The sequence below is a fragment of the Clarias gariepinus genome, chromosome 7 (assembly GCF_024256425.1).
Source record: "Clarias gariepinus isolate MV-2021 ecotype Netherlands chromosome 7, CGAR_prim_01v2, whole genome shotgun sequence".
NCBI lineage: Eukaryota > Metazoa > Chordata > Actinopteri > Siluriformes > Clariidae > Clarias > Clarias gariepinus.
This window is the reverse complement of record NC_071106.1, coordinates 31,789,539-31,810,961: the sequence shown is the minus strand read 5'-3', so window position 1 is coordinate 31,810,961 and position 21,423 is coordinate 31,789,539. Positions and strand designations below refer to the sequence as shown.

At 35.5% G+C, this 21,423-nt stretch overlaps 1 protein-coding gene across 1 annotated transcript; it reads left to right on the top strand.

The window, feature by feature from the left end:
- Positions 1–2,544: 2,544 nt before the first annotated feature.
- On the top strand, positions 2,545–16,624 carry siae (sialic acid acetylesterase). The gene is made up of 10 exons (XM_053501181.1): positions 2,545–2,673; positions 5,185–5,346; positions 5,480–5,634; positions 5,732–5,870; positions 8,650–8,833; positions 9,616–9,713; positions 9,790–9,923; positions 13,235–13,386; positions 15,341–15,527; positions 15,650–16,624. Exons 1-10 carry the CDS (start codon positions 2,616–2,618, stop codon positions 15,893–15,895), a joined length of 1,515 nt encoding a protein of 504 aa, XP_053357156.1. The 5' UTR covers positions 2,545–2,615; the 3' UTR covers positions 15,896–16,624.
- Positions 16,625–21,423: the final 4,799 nt, after the last annotated feature.

Below are 21,423 nucleotides of genomic sequence, written 5' to 3'. Positions count from 1 at the left end.
GACATGCAGATTTGGCTAATAGGTGTTCCAAGTTTCTTGGCCCTGTCCAGAGTGTACCCTGCCTCATGCCCTAAGTCTCCTGGGATGGGCTCCAGGTCCCCACGACCCTATAGGCTGCATTATGTTACAGTATATTCTAGTTAGAAAAATAAAAATAAAAAACAGCATGGAGCTTCTTCATACCATTCAGTGAATTTTCCAAAGACTGATGCTGACACTTTTGTGGTGATCTCAAACAGTAAAAAAAAAATTAACAACAAATAAAAAATCCATTGTGAAAGGCCAAAAATAAAACTTTATATTAATGTCTTATATTAATGCCTTTTCATCTTTGAAGAATAGAGAGGCTTAGCTCAGCTTGCATATTTATACTGTACCAGCTAACATTAATTATTCTGAAATTATGTTGATAAATAGCACCTAGGTATAAGCTGTGTGTGAGAAACTGTGAAGAACACTGCATCCATTGAATGGATTCCACAGAAGATGAATAAATAAAACAACTGCAATTCCTTTTTTAATTATTTTGAACCACAGAACTGTAAAAATATATTGATCAATTTTTTATATTTTGCTTTAAGCCATACTATTTTTAATGTAGTCCTAAGATATAGTTCTCCCTGCTTCCCAAAGTACGTTTTTGTCTATCATTTTCAGTCCAGTTCCTGTACCTGAGCAGGTTTAGACAAATAAATGTTTGTTAAGCCACACACTGACCTACTGTATGAATCATTCAAGCATTCGAAAACCCATCAAGTAAAGGCATGAACCAGTGAAAAACAGGTGCAGATGATAACAGATGATCAGGACAGTGATGAGTATACTGATGATGATGATGCTGAATGCAGAGTGGTTGGAACAGACAAGGAGGGAAATAAGTTTGCTGCTGATGTTACATGTTACATAAACAACCATTTTTTTAATTGTATCTTTAAGCACCTTAAAGCCTGAGATTAAATGTTTAAAAACTGTATATGCAACAAACATGAGACTTTGCATATACAACTTTAACAAAGCCCTCCATAAGGAAAGAAACAAACAGGGGTGATAAGCCCTCCAAACATAAAGTCATAATCCTGGTATTTGATATACTGTACTACATAAACTAGTACAAAGAAAATATATTCTGATATGTACGTATATTGCTATTTTAGTCTTGTGATTTGAAAGGTTTCTGCCTGTAAAAGACACAAGACACCCTCTTGTGGTGAATCTAAATTTGAGTCAATGTATTGGATAAACCCATTAATTAATAGATTTAATGCCATCAATTAAATATTTATTTCATATACACCATGTGATCTTGCTAAAACAATATAATTATATTATATTTATATTTATAAACCCTTTTACTTATGGCTGCATAATGGCTTAGAGTCACCAGTATGGGGTATGAATCTTGCCAGCTTTTTTATAAATCCCAGTGAATTTAAATGTGCATATCCAAAATAAAAATGTATGTTTATAAATTTTATTTTTAAAAATATTTTTTTATGCATCATATACTGGCTTTATACAATACTTAATTGGCCCAAAGACATTTTTTTATATTCTAGAACAACAAGGCAAAAATATATTCAATATACATTATGTATGATGTACATGATGTATATACATTATGTATGATGTATGTGTTTACAGTCTTATGACATAAGTGATAACGTATTTACATTGCAAATTGAATGACATGTAAATGCAACTATAAGTGGTTAAAAGTACAATGTGATTCTTTAATTAACTAAAATCTGTAATCAGTTTCATTTCTGTGGTATAAGAGGAGTAAAACCCCTTAAGAAATTGTTTTATTTAAAAATAACACTCATTACTTTTGAAGAGGAAGCTGCAGAATTGGTAGTTTTTCTATAATAGCACATACTTTTTTTTTATTCCTTTCTTTATTCCTTACTATTACTCCTTACCTTAAATTATTTCAATTTACTAAAGAACATGTGTTAGTACGAAACTGTAAGCTCTTATAATATGATGAGACGATTACTATGCCCATAAAACAGCCTTCTGATTGTGCTTCCTGACTATTTACTTCCTATAGTCTGTATCGAGACGAATACTGTATACATTTAAACACCTCATGTCTGCAAAAATGTATTTCCTATCATCTGTCTGTCTCCAGGTTTCTCTATGACTGACATGTTAATGACGGGTTATTTCGATGCAGGATGTCTTGTCAAAAGCCTAAATATCATGTGCAAATTTGGCAGACACAACAAGCAATAATTATTCTTTTTTTTTAATTCATCCTAATGTGCTTCTTTTTCTTTTTAAACCTAACAGAAACTTTTCAGCTGTGTGACTGAGACGATGACCTTTCAAGTTCACCCCAACAGTATTTTATGCACATCAGACAGTATATCCACTGTACTTTCTGTATTTAGTAGGTAAGAAAGCAAACAAATAAATTCATTATAGTTTACATTTTGTTTTGGAATGAATTTAGATAGGCTTTATCACATATGAATGTTTAGTGTGCACGTTTGTGTATGCAGACTGAAACACAGACGCACTTCCGGGTTTAGTCTACGCTCCGCCTACCGGAATGTCACGTGAACCCCTCGTGCTTCCGTCGGTAACATCCTGGTTTTTAGATTTTGTACACGATGCAGGTTTGGATTAATTTCCTTGTGATTTTAAGCTTCTTTGGTGAATTATCAGTAGGTAAGGTATTAAAAAACATTGAGATATTGAGTAGCAGCACCAATAAACAAACATGATTTAATTATAACTGTACTAAACTTTCCGTGTTTAATATTAATCCACCTGCCGCTCTGCCTGAAATATTATTCTTCCTGAATAATAAGAAACTGAACTGGCACACAGAAACAAACTATCTGTGATTATACAGGTTCAACTTCTTTAAAGTACTTTATGTGAAAAAAAAAGTGGCACCTGTGAACCATGTGCACTTTATTTTAAAAACGTATGAATATTTAATTTATAATAATACAAAATTATTATTATTATTATTAATAATAATAATAATTTGATTATTATTTTAAATAATCAAGCCATATATTCTAATAAAAATAATAAATAAAAGCATGTCTTGTATTATTATTATTTTTTTTTTATTATTATTATTATTTTTTTTTACTCAAACCATGCATTTTTATAATCCATCCATCTTCAACCGCTTATCCAAAGTTGGGTCGTGGGGGTAGCAGTTCCATCAGAGAACCCAAAACTTCCCTTTCCCCAGTAACCTTAGCTAACTCTGACTGGGGAATCCCGAGCCCAGTGTTCCCAGGCCAGTGTGGAGATATAATCTCTCCATCTAGTCCTTGGTCTGCCCCGTGGTCTCCTACCAGCTGGACATGCCAAGAACACCTCCCTAGGGAGGCGTCCTGGTGACATCCTTACTAGATGCCCGAACCACCTCAACTGACTCCTTTCCACGTAAAGAAGTAGCGGCTCTACTCTGAGTTTCTCATGGATGACTGAGCTTCTCATCTTATCTCTAAGTGAAAAGCCAGCTACCCTTCTGAAAAAAAACATTTCAGCCGCTTGTATTCGCGATCTTGTTCTTTCGGTCATGACCATAGGTGAATAACTTTAAAAATACCATGTATTTTTATAATAATGATAATAACAATAAATATATTTAATATATATAAGTATATTGCTTGTGTTATTACTATCTTATTATTATTATTATTATATATTTTTTTTTAGAAAATTAAACCATGTATTTTTATAATAATAATAATAATAAATAAAAGTATTTGTCTTTTATTATTACTATTTTATTGTTATTATTATTATTATTTATGAAAATCAATGTAATGTATTTTACAATAATATCAATAATAATAATAATAATAATATTAAGTGTAGATGGTTTATTTCGAGAAAAATAAATGGACATTTTATATCTCATGGAGATATCTCACACAGTATATGGATCTCCCAATATAATTTACATACAGTATAACAAAGAGATAGTTTTTAAATAATTTATCATCAATTTATAATTTTTATCATTTACCATTAAAATAGCTTTGCCAGTTACTGACAAAACTTTATTATATTCACAAAGCAATTACTATAGAATAAAAAAATTCTATAGAAAATTAATTCATCTTAATTGTGGGCATAGAGCAATCTAGCAATCTACCAGTCTACTGGTCTCTTTATTCTACCAAATAAAATTTTATAGAATTTGAAGAGTAATTACTTTTAAAATGTACAGTATTAATGCTTTATTTATGACCAGTTTTTAGCTGGAATAAAATATTAATATTTTACTTTTGTAGGCTTTCTCTCTGATTAACTTGATTAACTTTACCAGTTTGTTAATGTAAAGGCTAATAATATCTGTATACTCATGAATACTTAAAAATTGTGGTGTGTTCCTTTTATTTACTTATTTATTTAAAATTATTATCCTGTATAAAATTCAGGGGGGGGGTTTTGTGTAGAAGAACATGGATGCTTGTTTTAAGCTTTCAGCTTTAATGTTTCTTAATTTTCTGTGGAATTCCTGCTTTTTATTAAGCTAAAGACTGTTAAAATTAATTACCCGACCTCTTCTGACTGCATTTGTTACTCTTAACTGACCAGCCATTCCTTCATCTAAAACGCTATGGCCCAATTTAACAGTTAGGGGTCGATAGCATTGTCGACAATGCCATTCACTTTTTTTTCTCTTTGCAAATGTTTTTGTAAATGAAACTTGGAAAAATGTTCTGCAGTCCACCTAAACTCTTAATCACAATGCTCAACACACAACACTAAGATAAATACAGAAAATCACATTTTTTAAATCCCATGGCTTTGATTTATTAGGTCACACTGTATGACCCTGTATTAAAAAAAGTCAAGTGAAAAGTCAAAAGTGAGTCAGTGAGTAAAAGGTGCATTTAGGAATGCTGGACTGACAGGGAAACTGATAAGTGACATACACTATAAATGTAATGTCAAATTTGATTCAACAGTTCATCCATTCATCAGTCTATCCATCTAACCATCTATTCACCTCTAACTGTTTTATCCTGTTCACACTTGTGGTGGATCCATCTTCTTTGTTTTATGAGTGGACATGAATCTGGAGAACACATAAACAACCGCTACAGACATGGAGAGGGCAACATAGTGCATAGAAACCGCACTCAAGCTGTATCTCTTGTTCCTACTTGTTTGAAGGGAATCTCTGCATGTCTATGTTTTCAGGTGCTGAATTTCGCTTTGCATCATATTATGGAGAGCACATGGTGCTGCAGAGAGCTCCAGAGAAAGCTCTGGTGTGGGGATATGGCACAACTGGAGCAGCGGTTCAGATCTTTTTAGTAGGGCCACAAAACAAGCAAGTAAAATCTGTTCCTGTTCTTGATGGTGAGTAGTAATATGAATATTAAACCAGAAATGTCCTGCTCGAAGAAATTAAGTAATATGCAACAGTATGAAACATGGATATTATATATCAGGACAAAATGGGTAACAAGAATCATATGAAATACTTATGTAGGGATTTGGAAGGTGATCCTTGATCCGGTCCTGGCCGGAGGTCCATATAACCTGACTGCTGTTCAGAAAGAAAGCAAGATTGTTCTCACAGATGTGCTGTTTGGAGATGTTTGGTTATGTGGAGGCCAGAGCAACATGGCCTTTACACTCGGTCAGGTGACTTCTCCTTTTTTTCTAAACCATGAATATCATCATTTAATGCAGATTGCTGTCTGAGAATACTGTTATAACTGTGTTTCTGGTCTGCTTACAGGTATACAATGCGTCAGACGAGCTGAAGATGGCCACTCTGTTCCCTAACGTGAGGGTCTTCCAGGCTGCACTGGAGATAAGCAATGTTGAGTTAAATGATCTTGCACGTGTGGAGGTTCCATGGTCCCGTCCAACTCCAGGTAAAACTAAAGAATTTTTAAAAACAAAGAGATTTTTGTGGTCCTGCCAAGAAACTACAACTAAAATAAATGCCTAGGTTTCTTTTTTTTTTTCTTTGTGTGTGCTACTCTTTATATAGCCTAAGAGATCTATATAGGTTTTGACACCCTCATCCTGAAAGTAGCTGTTGGCTGACTTAAATGTACAATATAAAGGAGAATTGTTGTGGAGTTCTGTTGAATTTTCAAATCTGATTGGTTGGAAGCTGTTGATTTATTTTCTGTTTCAGTAGCTCTAACAGTAGCTCCAGCTGCTAAGCAAATCTTATTTCTATATTAATATGCTTTGTCTAATACATGATGATCATGTCTATAGTAAGCGTCTACGCAGTATTTTTTTTAAGTATATAATGGTTGATATAATTATTTTGTGGCTAGATGTTTATTTAGCATTTTTATGCAAATTTCAAATTGAATTTTATTTGTACAACGCTTTTAACAGTTGACATTGTCGCAAAGCAACTTTACACAATCAAAATATTTGTCTAAAAGTCTGAAATGTGAATGTGTATTAATCAAAATGGTCAGATTGTCCCTGATGAGCAACTGGCAAGGAAAAACTCCCTGAGATGGCAGTAGGAAAAAACTTTGAGAGGAACGAGACTCAACAGGGACCCATCCTCATCTGAGTAAACCAGATATCAGGCATTGATCTGCATTCATACTGTGTAAAACTGTGTAGTTTGTTATTGGAGGCTCAGGTAGACTATAGAACACTTCAGTCCTGAACTATTGCGTGACTGCAATCACAAGTCCTCAGAGAACAGCTGTCAACATCAGCCGAGGCCAGGATCGTCTTCGTGGAAAAGTGGAACTGTCCCCAGTCACCACACACATCCCAGGTAGACCACACGGCGCATCCATGCGACAAGATCTCCAACCAAAAGGGAGACACCAGGACAGGAGCAGAAAGGAAGAGAAAGAGGGAGAAAATAGGAGAGAGCAGAAGAGAAAGAGAAATGGCAGTTAGGTATGGTCACTGTTACAATGTATAAAGTAAATGTATATTTAGTGCAGAGTGTAAGCAGGGACTTTGGCAGGACCAACTATGACAGCATAACTAAAAGGGAGAGCCAGAAGGAAACAGGGGTTCCTGAGATGTAAAGCGACCAATCACTTCACCGTCAACAAACCTGAGTGATCAGAGAGAGTGGGGAAGACCGCATCTAAACATACCAGTTCACCATAATACTCTACGTCCATGAGCCCCCCAGATCTGCTTTTTTACCTAAGGCAAATCTTAATCACTAATCACAAATTTTAGCCACTAGTCTGAGCACTTTGTAATGATCAGAGGTGAAGCTGTAACTTAATTTCATTATTTCTTCAACAAAGGTACCAGAGCTCCCCTTAAGTATGTGTGTTAATGCTCCAGATAAAATACCCCTTAAATGATGTATTTATTCATACCTCAGATTCGTTTTTATTTCACTCCTCCTCCAAATGTGCCATTTCAGTGTCTAGGTAAATGAGCTACCTGTTTAGACACACCTCACCTGAGAACAGCAGAGCTGTGCAACAAGCTGGGGAAGGGGTATCTTTATATATGGGGTCACAGTAGAGGGAAAATATAATTGGGTTGTTTAATCTCCAACCAATACAAAAATGGAAAAAGAACCAAAACAGGTTTTATTTTTTGTTTTTGTACACACATTGGGAAACCATCTGAATGTCTAAAAATGACTTAAGTGGGGTTTTTTTTGTTTTTTTGCATAATATACACAAATTCGAATTGCCACAAAAATAGCTTGGAGGACATGCTTTTGACAAGGTGCATTAACTGTCTCCTTAACTTCATAAGAAGGGCAAAAGCGAGACTGCCAGAACATAAGCAAGTAATCAGCATTCAGTAAAACTATAACCCAATAAAATGGTGCATGGCATTGCCCTTAAATATTGTTTAGCACTTGCAAATTGCTTTTGGTGAGATTTAAAAACATGCATTTTTTTCTAAATAATCAACGCGCTGCATCACACTTCCCTGTTATTGATTGATTATTTTCCTGTAAATAGGGAACAATTAAGAATTTAACAGATTAAAAATGTGTTAACTGATGATGTTTGCTTTGCATCATATTCCTTTCTCACTTACACAAATTTTAACTTGTAGACCATAAGAGGGCCCACTTGCTATTCCAGTAATGTGAAGTATTGAACAGTGTATTTTTAGTTGCGTCGATTTTGAATGAGGACAGAGTAGTAATTTTCTAAACATAATCAAGAAGTGATTTTGACAGCCTTGTTTTTTGTTTGTTTCTGTTCTGTTTGTTTAAACTGTTTATTTATTCATTAATTTGCCTTGCATCACTGATTTGTTAGGATTGTGTCACTACAACTGTTAAAAAAAACTTAAACTCTAAGAAAAATCTATAAAATTTGAAACCCCAGTTTATAGAAGTATACATTTTGATTATTTGTTCAATAGATCTAAATAATTAAACTTAAATATTTAATGGGTTTTTAATAATATATACCTCTCTATGTTGAGAATTTATCTAATTTTCCAAAGTGATTAACAAATTCAGATCCATATAAAAGGTTTGTCATTTCACATTCTTTCATGTAATACGCATCGTATGTGTTAAAAGTGCGTTGGTTGTTACTTTGTACTCATTGTACAATTTATTTTCTTTCATACTGTACTTGCACATTTTCAGATTTAATGAGCTGTATCTGAATTTCTTTCAGCAACAGATCATTCGTTTTTGTTTTGCTTTCTGTATTGTATCTGTGAATGTAGAGATCCTTGGAGGAGAGAATTTCACCCACTTCTCTGCCGTGTGCTGGTTGTTTGGCCGCTACCTTTACGAGAACTTGAAATATCCAATCGGGTTGGTGGAGTCGTGTTGGGGTGGGACCCCTGTAGAGGCTTGGTCCTCCCGTAGAGCATTACATAACTGTGGCCTGAAGGAAACTGATAGCAGGTAGGATCCCCAGTATACACTTTTCCCGAGTGTGTCATGAATACAAGTTTATCGTTATACACTTATGAGTAGGTTGCACTTGATTAAGATGAACCCTTAAAATCCTGATCGATCACAAAAGAGATTTGTTTTTAGTTAAAACAAAATATTACAAGCGAATAAACTTGAATTTTATTGAAATTTTATAAATGTATGATTACATTGCATCTATAATAGCAATATGCCACACTTTTATTAAATCACTTGAATTAAAGAGCTAAAAGTCTTTATTCACACCTTAAGTGTGAATAAAGATGCACATGCACAGAGGCCAGAATGGAAAAAAACCTATCGTTGTTTAAAAATGTATGGATGTGGCTGTATTAAATGATTAAACCTATTTTTATTTTTAAAAATTGTGTTCATTTTCTGTGTTTTATTAAAAGATTTATTTGTTTCTGTCTAGAACCTGTTTACAACTTTAAAAATTGCTAAATTATCTGCAAATAGAACAAGATAGGAAACATAAACTAGTAAAATGTCTGAAAATAAGTTTTATATTTGGTTTAGTGTCATCTTATGTTATGTCATGATAGATAATTTTGACTAGAGTAGTGTTAATAGTAGGGTTAATTCCCATTTACCTTAAAAATGTTGTTTTGAGGTTAGACATTATTTATAGGACTACAGTAATTCATTAATGGTAGATTCAAGTTCAATACACCAGTCAATATGGTAATGTTTCAGTATTAAATGTCTAATCTTCTATTGTATCTTTTGACCTCTGTGAACTTCTTGTAAAGTGATCAGTGGGGTAAAAAGTGGAATGGTACAGTGTTATGGAATGCCATGATCCATCCTCTGCTCAACATGACCATCAAAGGAGCCATATGGTACCAAGGTATTGATTCTCATGCAGAGAAACAAATCATATAATAAGGTGGGGCATGGCTCAGCTTTGCCTTGCTGTTTTTTAGGTGAAGCAAATGCACAGCACAACCAGCACAAGTACGCGTGCACTTTCCCAGCTATGATTGATGACTGGAGGTTGGCGTTTCATGCAGGCTCAGAGGGCCAGACTGCACCAGACTTTCCATTTGGATTTGTACAGGTAATGCACAAAATCATAGTTTTACTCTTTAAACCACTACAGCAGTTTATAGCTGTTATAATGTAGAAATTGACATATTTAGCAGACAATGTTTCCTTTAATTAACAAAAACCTTGGCACATGCTGTTATAGGAGATCTATCAACTTTGGGTTTGTAACAGGATCTCTACTTCACGTCACTCTACATCTCACCAGCTTTTTATTATGACTGTGTGTTTCCTCTGTGTCTCCTTAACATCAGGGATCATTTTCAACAAGGAAAAAAGGAAATCAGTTGTACTGTCCCATCTATGAGTGATGAGAGACAATAGCACCCAAGGTGTATTCCTTTTGGCCAATCTTCAGTGTAAATTAGTCTTTGTTGTTGTCACTTTTGACACCCTGTTTTACAAAGATAGGTTGTTGGAAATGGAAGCAGGGTTTTCAGTGTTTTGTGACAATCTCAGGATATCCCACTTTGATTTTAATCCAGAAAATCACCAGAGTTGAAGTTGTCGCAAACATATATTTTAGGCCACATCGACTAAACAGTGCAGGCTTGGAATCACCTGTTGCAATACGACACAATAACGATACTGTACATTTTCAGATATCCATTACTGTGCCAAAGTCCTGAGCCACCGCTCCTATCTTCATATGTTGCTTTCAGAAAAACAAACTTTCTTGTATTTTTTATTAAGTCTTGAGGAATAGATCTCGAGGCTTTCTGAAAGAGTTATCCCTCATTTTTTGGCAAGTTTTTGGCTCACATTTTCAGTCCAGTCCTTGTATCATAGCAGTTTTGAGGGAATTGTTTGTTAGTTAATCACGCAGAGACATATGAATAACTCAAGCATAAAAAATCAGGTATAGATGATCAGACTGGGGATTAGTATACTGGTAATGGTGTCCGTTTGTGTGCGCAGGCGCTGTGTGTGTGTGCCTGTGTGTGTTTGCATATGTGTGTGAAGCTAAAGTAAGAGGAGGGGAGGAATCAGACCCCCTCTCCCTCTTCTCATCCTACACAGTAAGACTTCCTCCTCTCTTATTTAAGTTTCACACACACACCTTAACGGAAAGACTGTTTTATCGGGGGGAAAAAGCAAGGAACATCACTAATAACTCTTGCATGAGCGCACGCTAACAGAATCACTGCTGTAAAGTTAATAAAATAAATTAATTAACCTGCACTTTACCTTTGAAATGAATCACGACAGAGCAGCGTCCAATGACGCTGCTACCCAGAGACAAAGTGCAGGTTGATAAAGAGAGGAAGAAAATGGATCTTTAACCTCTCTAATGAGACTTTTTTTTGCCTTACACGCACACACACACGCGTGTTATAATAAACAGTACATGCGTGCTGTACACACACGCATACAAATACAAAATAAACTATGTTTTATGCGCATACATGTGGTCACAGTGTTATAGTAACCAGTACACGCGCGCATAGATGTTGATTATACCAGTAAGAGAAGCGCACTAAGACCCAGCAGGAGAGATGATTACCCACAATTCCACAAAAAAAAAACTTTGGCTCAGTTGTGATCATGTGACACTGCGTCAAAACAAGAAGTGCATGCGTGATACATGATACTCGGTACTCGTAAATCAAGACATGTTCATTTATCAAGTCAAAATGTATTTAAAATCTTTGCTCACCTTGCGGAACACTCGCAAACCACGTTACTCACAATCCGAGGTTCCACTGTATATGGTAATGTCTTCAAATTATATGATGTGAGATTTTGATGTGAGTAGCTTGGAGGTATTATGTGTTCATAATAAGCAATTAACATAACTGTAAAGAACCATTGTTTTATTTATCTTCATTTTGTTTGGGATCATTAGAGAAGTTTGAATTCACCAAGAAAAAGAAAATGCTGAATATGCTTTTTTATAGACCAACAAAAATGCTGAGTTTGCACTATAAAGGCAGATTTTGAGTTGCTTAACACTATGCATTTGCAACATGGCCACCACTAATATCCTGTGGTCGCTCGGCACTTAGTTCATGCACTTCCTCAGAAATGGTGCAATACTCACATAAATACTTTTGGCAGAAAAAGACCTTTCTTTGCGTCCCAGTCATCTGGATATTTCAAGATTAGTAAGTAGAAATAGAGCATTTTTAAATGCACAGTTAGGGCTTGTGGTTTGAGACATAGATGTTGTCATGATTGTCATGCCGACAACATTTCCAGGCTCATTAGATACAGTAGTTTAATGTGTCTGTGCATGAGCTTGCTAAACAATATTACATTTAGACTTTGAATGCGGGATAGACATGGATGTTTTTTGCTTCGACATGCCAAGTAGCAGACATCATATTTAATCTATTTTAAAGTCATGGAGCCATTTTTATTATTCAGCACTCATAGGATACAATACAATACATAAGTTCAGCCTTTCTACATCCGCAATCATTAAGAGAATAACTTAAGAAAAGCAAACAGAAGAATGACTACCTCTGTAAAAGCAGATTGATATTTGATGCTCTTGAGCAGTTGTGCGTGTCAACATAATGTCGAGAAGAAAAGACGACTGCTACGATGTCAGAGAAGCAACTGATGCTGCTCATCAATCTGTAAAAGGTTATAAGGCAATCTCCAAAACATTCAAAATTCACTATTCCAGAGTGAGAAGAAAGTAGCAGAAGCAGTGAGTGTCCCAGCAAATTTAGTCCAAAGACAAACTGTTTACTGTAAAGAAAACCCAAAGAACTACATTATGTAGCTACAGGCCTGACGATGTATGGCTTTTAGGGAAGTGTGGATAGAAAAAACTCCTTCTTTCCAAGAAGACAAAGTAGCATGAGATAGTTTTGCGAAATTTTATCTAAACAAATTGCAAACAATATCCTTTAGAAACACCAATGCCAATTGTCAATCATGTCAATGGTGGAGAGGGAAAAAGGAAAAAGAAACAAAGATAAACAAGTTGTTGGAAAGGGTCTCCTGCTCCCACTTGAAAGTTTGATCGTTTATTTAAGTTGTGCTGGAGAATAACATTATAAATCAATTAACCACATGTACACACTCAGAACAGTGTGATTAATTTGTTTATGATGTAATTTATTATTTGGACAGTATAATAAATTCACATTATGGCAGTCAAATATGTAAATTACAACCTGTAATAACTGCTCAGGTCTTTATTGAAGTTGTAATTACCACTTGGAAGACTGAAAAATGGCAGCAGCTTTGAAAGTTAAAGTAATTTAACGTGCAATATCATGTGAATGAGAATGGAATTTTTTTAAAGTATGAATAAAATGTATAGATTTTTTAGACTTTTAAACTTCTGATGTTGCATTTGGCTCCCCCCAGCTGTGCACCTATAGGAATGTCACCCAAGACGGTTTTCCAGAGATTCGCTGGCACCAGACAGCAGACTATGGCTATGCTCCAAATGAGCGCATGAAGAAAACGTTCATGGCTGTGGCTATGGACTTGCCCGATAAGACTTCACCCTGGGGCAGGTACTTTGTCTATGTGTGAGAGTGTGTAATTAGGGTCAAAACACAGGGCAAATGTCTTAAACAAATATAGACACCACTTGGCTGTAAAGGTTTCAATTCATGCTTTAAATTAATTACAATTTATATGATGTTATCTATTTATGGGTCTTTATACACACATGCTGTACCGTATATAATATAATTTTATATTTATATTGTTCCAAAAAGAATGCTAAAGTAGGCGTAACTTTTTTTTAAATTAAGTAAACTAGGTTGCTCAAATTGGACATATTCTCTTGTCAATTGTGTCATCTCCAGTGGTGCGCAAAGTATATAAATCAAGTACTTGAGTAAAAGGCCATATTCCCTACGACAAATATTGCTTAGGTAAAAGTAGAAGTCCTCAACTTACTTGATCTACTTAATCTACTTAAGGGAAAGTACAAAAGTACTCGCATTAAAACTTACTTAAGTATCAAATGCAAATCATGCAATTTACACATAATAGTCAGCTTCAACACACAAATGGCATGCAAAAATGTAGTTAGGTTCAGATATTTGCTGTACAGTGAAGTAGAGACAAACATATCCTTTAGTAAAACTACTCAATTTAAATTACAGATGCATTAAATATGTACTTAAGTGCAAGAGCAAAGTTAGTGTTGTCGGTTCCCTTCCATCTTAGGTAATCTCAATAAATCTTCATATTTTAATATTCAATTCAATTCAATTTTATTTGTATAGCGCTTTTAGCAATTTTCATTGCCGCAAAGCAGCTTTACATAGTCAAAAGAATTATTTAGGTTTGTATGAAATGTGAATTTGTATGAATCAAAATGGTCAGTTTGTCCCTGGTGAGCAAGCCGAGGGCGACAGTGGCAAGGAAAAACTCCCTGAGATGGTAATAGGAAGAAACCTTGAGAGGAACCAGACTCAACAGGGAACCCATCCTCATTTGGGTGAAACAGAAAGCAGTAAATGATCTGCATTTATACAGTGTGTAGGGTGGGAGGCAGTTCAGCTATAATAGCTGATGTTAATTGATGTTAATATGGAGTCCAGGTAGTTATTGAAGACCCAGGTAGACTTGTAAGAAGTTCCAGTCATGAACTATCGAACTGTCAAGTCCCCAGAGAAACAGTTGCCAACACCAGTCAAGGCCAGAACCATTTTCTAGGTAGAGAGAATCATTCCCAGACACCAGACGCATCCCAGAGAGACACACGGGGCATCCATGTGACGAGATCTTCAGCCAGAAGCGGGGCACCAGGATGGGTCAGACAGGTCCGGAGGGCAGAAGGAGTCTGGATCACTGGCAGCTCAGGAACGACATGTGTAGCTCGACAGAGAGAGAGAGAAAGAGTGAAAGGGGGGGACAGGAGGAGAGAGGAAAAAGAAAGAGGGGGGAAAGAGAAGAAGAGGAGAGATGGCAGTTAGGTATGGTTACAGTCACACAATGTATAATGTGAATGTATATTAACTGTAGAGTGCAAGCAGAGACTCCGGCAGGACTAACTATGACAGCTTAACTAAAAGGGAGAGCCAGAAGGAAACACAAACATGAGGGCTTCCTGACATGTAAAGCAAACAATCACCTCACCGTCAGCAAACCTGAGTGATCAATGAGAGTGAGGAAGACAGCATCCAAACATACCAGTTCACCATAATACTCTACGTCCATGAGTCCCCCAGATCTGCTCCTTTACCTAAGGCTAATCTATTTATAAAAATGCTCGGCTAAATAAATAGGTTTTTAGCCTGGACTTAAACACTGAGACTGTGTATCATACATATATGATATAAGATAAATGTTATTTTCATAGTGTTTGTGCAATTCTGACATTTATGCAGGAAAATTCTGATACCTTGAGATTATGTATGTGTATGTGAAATATGTGTGAGCTATAAAAAGCAAAATAACAGCAAAATTCTAGGAGCAACCTGTGTGTGTGTGTGTGTGTGTGTGTGTGTGTAGTATTCACCCACGAGATAAACAGGATGTAGCGTACAGGCTGGTGCTCGGTGCACGCGCTGTAGCCTATGAGGAAACAGGTGTGTCCTTCCAGGGTCCGTTTCCCATCCAAGCCCAGATTTTGAACACTACCATAATCATCACTTACAGTCAAAAAATCAGAGCCACGCTTTCCAGTGACGCTTTTGAGGTATGGCTTGGTATTGTGTAACTAAGCAATGTTTATTATGTTTGTGTGTCAGGTTTACACAAAAAAAACAGCATGAAGTAATTTTCCCAAATTTGGTTGGTTCTTTAATGTGTTCACTACAGATCTGTTGCTCTAAGCAGATGAAACCATGTACATCAGGTTCCCAATGGATTACTGCTCCAATGAAGGAACTGGGAAGTGACTACATCCTGGTATCAATAGCTAAGTGTCCAGTTGACAACGTAGCTGCCTTGCGTTATGCATGGAGGGATTGGCCATGTGGTTTCGAAGCATGTCCAGTCTACAGTGCAGACGGAGTCTTACCTGCACCACTGTTTACTATTAACCGGTGGTCAACACACAGCTGATGACAAATGATGAGAAGATTCCCTCTGTACAGTATGTACAGTATATGGCTGAAATTAAATAATGCTGCATGATTGCTATAAAAAAGTTGGCAGTTACACAGAATTCAATGCAGGCGTTTTTTTCTGCAAGTAGTGCATCAGTTGACCATTAAGGTAAGAATTAACATGACAAAATGAAAGAAAAAAATCAATAAATAGCAGGTAATAAGCAAAAAGTAAGATATACTAAACAATTCTACTAATGATGCGGTATACTGGTTTTATTAGGTGCTGGTGTTGGGTATTGATGATATGGTTGCACATAGTGGACTGATTTCAGAGACTATGACCTCAGTCCAAAAGTATTTATGCTGTAAACATTACTCTTATTCAGATGCAAATCAAATTATGTTCATCAAATTAAAATTATTTGTCATTTACACAATCATACACAGTACGATATGCACAGTTATATGACCGCCCGTGACCTTAAAAATAAAAGATTATTTATAAGAAATAAATATGAATAAAAGAGAAATAGAATAGAAAATAAATGTAGCTAGGATAAGAATAATATATCTATAGAAGACAGAAATGTACAATACAAGAAAAATATAAAAAGACTTAGCTGTACCTAAATTAAAGAACAAAAACAAAGAAAAGCAGTCGTGACGGCAGCCGACCTCACCGGCGCCATCTTGAAATCAGTTTATGTCTTCATAGGTTGGAAGTGTCAGGGATGTTTTTTTTTTATTTTTTTATAGCATTTAGACTACCACCTTGAAACACAAAAAAAGGACAAAAGAAAATGCAGAATGAAAAAGAAGAATGTTATGATCTGGGGTTACTTCAGTTGGTTAGGTCTAGGTTTCAGCAACGTAATGTGGCACTAAAATGATGTCAGCTGACGACCTGAATGTACTGAATGACCAGATTATCACTTTTTTTATTTACAGCTGGATTATTTTTAGTGCCACATAACGTTGCTGAGCCTAGACCTGACCAACTGAAGTAACCCCAGATTATAACACTGCATCCAGAGGCTTGTACAGTGGGCGCTATGCATGATGTGTGCATCACTTTATGCCCCTCCCTTCTTACCCTGACACGCACATTGCTCTGGTACTGTATATGCTCGATCTGGTATAAGCTCAATCTGAACTCATCAGACCATATAATTTTTTTTCCATTGCTCCAAAGTCCAATATTTATGGTCACTAGCATATTGAAACTTTTTTTTACACAGATGTTTTGTCCCTTTCCTACTTTCACCTTTAAACATAACCATTATTTCTCCATTCACACTTTAATTTCACATTTTTATTGAAGTTTATAGGTCACCACTATCCTTCAAGGTTTTAATAATGGTGTCCATAATAGTTGGACACATCCTAACATAATTCCAATACATTTTACTTTTACGGCATTTGGCAGGCTCCCAAGGGCCGATGGCCTTGCTTAAGGGCCAGCTTATTGGTGCTGGGGTTTGAACCCCTGATTTTCTAATTAGTAGTCCAACATCTGTACCATTGACCTACCCCTGTACTTTAACCATATGGATATATTCCATATTAATTCTTATAAAACACTTTAATGAAGCCATGAGATACCAAAACAAGGTCATGCAGTCACAATCTGTATCCGGTATGTAGGCCATTTTAATATGCTTTTAATAGAGTTGTTGAATTCATAAAATAATAATATTGCTTAAATGCATTTAATACACTCTGCTGTGAAAAAAAATGTGTACGGCATTTAGTTTACTAAGATCTGTTTATATAAGCAAAACAGCCAAATGAGGAATGAATCCTTATGTATCTGCCGATATTCCATGATTAACCAGCAGGGGGGAGTATTGTCAAAGCAGACAAGATAAGCCCATACAGGATCAGACAAAAAATGTATACACACTTCAGCAAAATAGTATGATGTATATTATATTATTATAATATTAATAATATTCTCATAATGTATATCAATAAATTAAGTATTAAAATACGTATACGTATTTTTTCCTAAAGTGTATATATATATTTTTTTTTGGCTGACTCTGTATATGAAATCTTTAAATATATAATCAGTGTGTTTGATCAGTTTACATTTTTTACATATTTGCTTTGAATTATTTTCAATTTCTGTAACAGTTTTTTAAATTAATGCATAAATATTGTTTACTGCCAAAATACATATTCTTTTAAAAATTAATTTAATGTTTTTGTTATGGTTTACAAATAATAACTCTATCATGTTGGCTTGCTTTTCACACTAATGAACAAACAAGATTAAAGCTTTCATATTTGCTGAAGAGATTGTCTCAGTGTCCTTAAATAGTTTGTTTTTTACTTGTACACTCAGTCCTTTACTCATGAGCATTTGGTTTGGGCAGAGCTCACACATATCCAGCGAGACACCTTTACTCCCTAGACAGGGAAGCTAAAAACTGAGCAGAGGTAAGGGAATCGTGTCCTAGGAAGTCTTCCTGAGTGACCACAGTGACGTGTAGGGACTGTACAACAGGTTCTCATGTGATTCATACCCCACCCTGCAGATTAAACTGACATACACCCTAGAGCAGGAGCTTACACATGGTCATGTTCAGTCCTGCATGAAAACAGAATAAGTTTCAGTACAAATATCCTGGGGAAAAAAACTGGAGAATGCTTTAATTTTTTAATCAGAATAAAATAACCTAACAATGAATTAAACTTAATAATTTTTGTTCTGATTATGTTTTATTACACATATAGTGTATATAAAACCAGATTAAGGATAGAGAGTGCTTAAAATGTTATACATTTATGAATTCAACTTAGCAGTCTTTTGCATCATGACTTTAAAAGTAGAACTAGACATGAGCAGAGAATCATGTTCTCCTTTGGGTCTTTTATCATTCAAACTTTGGCCTCCCTAATGACCCTCCTGCCTACGGGTAAGTCATTTTGTATGTCTTTCTGTTTTGTGCTTTGAGTAAACTGCTCAGATAGCCTGACTGATTTTACCTTGCAGCTTTCGTGAGCCCAGACCACAAGGCATTCATGCTTTTGCTGACATTCATTTTGGACAGGATGTTCATAATCTTCTGACAAATAACGCAAATCTCACAGCAACGATGCATTAAAACCGACACCTTCCTGAACTGAGAATGGCCAGCAAATGATGTCTGAAGATACAAAGCAGCTTCAGTTAATTTGAAAATGTAAGAAAAGCAAATTGTTAAAGTAGCACTGAAAGCTCTGTAGTAAGAAATCGATGAACAGTTCTTGAATACAATTATTTTAAAATATTTTGATGTATTTAAGTTAATTCTTGTATTATACCACACTAAATTTCTTACATCTGATTGGTCAGAAGCTGTTCATTTACATCAGACTTACTATAAAAAGCATCTTTAATTTGCATGTGGTGGCATCGTGCTGTTGTGGTTAGCACTGTGGCCTTCCACCTCCAGGGTTGAGGGTTTGAGTCCCTTGGGTCTGTGTGCATGGACTTTGCACATTTCCGCACATTGCACATTTTCCCACAGTATAAAGACTTGCAACTTTTATCTTTCCAAATGATCTGGTAAGGTAGATTAGCACCCTAGAGAGTTTTCCAGATAAGGGTTATGCACCTACTGTAGCATTTCCTCAGTTATTCGACAAGCATCATATTAACTTTAAGAAAGAAAAAAAAAGACTAATTATAGTTACTATTACATAGGTGATAAGAATAAACCTATCACAGATGCCCCTCAAAATTTAAATGTAAAACTACATGTATATAACGTATAATGTGCGTCATTTTTTGACAAAAAATGGTTGGCAAATGGCTTGGATACAGTGTAGAGAAAATAAAGTTCAGAGTGGTAACCCGAGTGTTTATGTTCCTCTAGCAGCACTCTTAGTTAAGCCATTATACTCCATCAGATGCAAATTATATCTCTACTGTATGTCTGCACCCAGATAAAAACAGTTATAGGCATGTCGTTTTGATTTCATAATAGAAGTGTTGCCAGTTCTCATTTTAAGAAACAACTGAGAAGGTTGTATAAATAACAGCTTGCTACAGAAAGACAAGAAGCTGTTTCTTATACACTTAAATGAGTTTAACACTACCATATTATTTTTTTTACTTTTGACATGTTCTAAAAGATAATATCTGGTAAAATAAACAGATAATATCTGGTCCTTGTAGTCCTATGGTGGTCCCTATCTAATGATACATGCATGTAGTAGAACAAATACATTAAGACAGATAAACATACAAGACAGTAATCGTTTAACTTAAAGCATTATTATTTTTGTTTAATGTACAAGGTATAAGTGTGGTCAAGCAATCAATCAATCAGTCACATTCTCCAGTATTTTTGGAAAGCTTTTGTCTAGATTTTGAAGTATGACTGTAAAGATCTACTCATTAGAACAAGGCATTAGTAAGATCAGGCAGTAATATCAGATGAGAAGGCCCAAAGAAGAAGTTAGTGTTTAATGAGTTGGGATCGGGGATCTGTGAGGACCTTTTAATGTTCTTGCACCAACCTTTGCGCAAAGGTACTCTAATGTTAGAACATGTCTGGGCCCCATTGTTGTGGTGTAGGAAGATCCTAATGCTTTAGCATACAGATATGATTTTAGGTGGTTGTGTGCTTTCAACTTTTTGGCAACAGTTTGAGGAAGATGCACATATTGGTTTGATGGACAGTTAACTTTTTTTACTTACTTGGAAAAATAAAGCTGAATAAATGAAAGCCTCTGTATCTCTGTCTGTCTCTCTCTCTCTCTCTCTCTCAACACAAATATTACTTAACACAAATATCAGAGCAAGATAAATATAAACTACATGCATAAAAATAAAATCTAAAGAAAATAATTTAAACACTTTTATTTACTTTTAATTGGCTGCAAAAATGACAATATAAAACAATATAAGTTTTAATAGCTTTTTTGTTAGAGCTTTGGGAGATGGTAAAGATACAGTACACATTTCAATAGCTGAGGATGTGGGTTACTGGATTACTAATTGGAAAGTTGAAGGTTTAAGCCCCAGCACTGCCAAATTGCCACTGTTGGGCCCTTGAGCAAGGCCCTTAACCCCATCTACTCCAGGGGTGCTGTATCCTGGCTGACCCTGTGCTCTGACCCCAGCCGGCTAACTGGGAAATGTATATATAATGTTTTCACATTTAACTGAAAAGTTCTTACAGTCTTTGTAATTAATAAAAGCTTTAAAGAGAACTTTTTGGAGAAGGTATAGTTAATGAGAATAGAAGCTCTACCCATGACATACAGTAGTACTGTACCCATTAATACTCTAAAGTAGACCTTTACACTTGGCATGTTCCATTCCACGTGGTGGTATGGGGGTGTTAATTCACCACTTTATTAACTAAAACCTAACATTTACGTTTTTCTGTAAATAAATGTTTATGTATTTAAGAGTTTTATAATTAACATCTAATAACTATTTAAGCAACAGAGGAATGTGCGCAAAATGTAGACAATCAACAGGCACCGTCGAGCTACAGATGAGTGTGGAATGTACCATCTGCGTGTTAGAGGGGTGCGCACTGT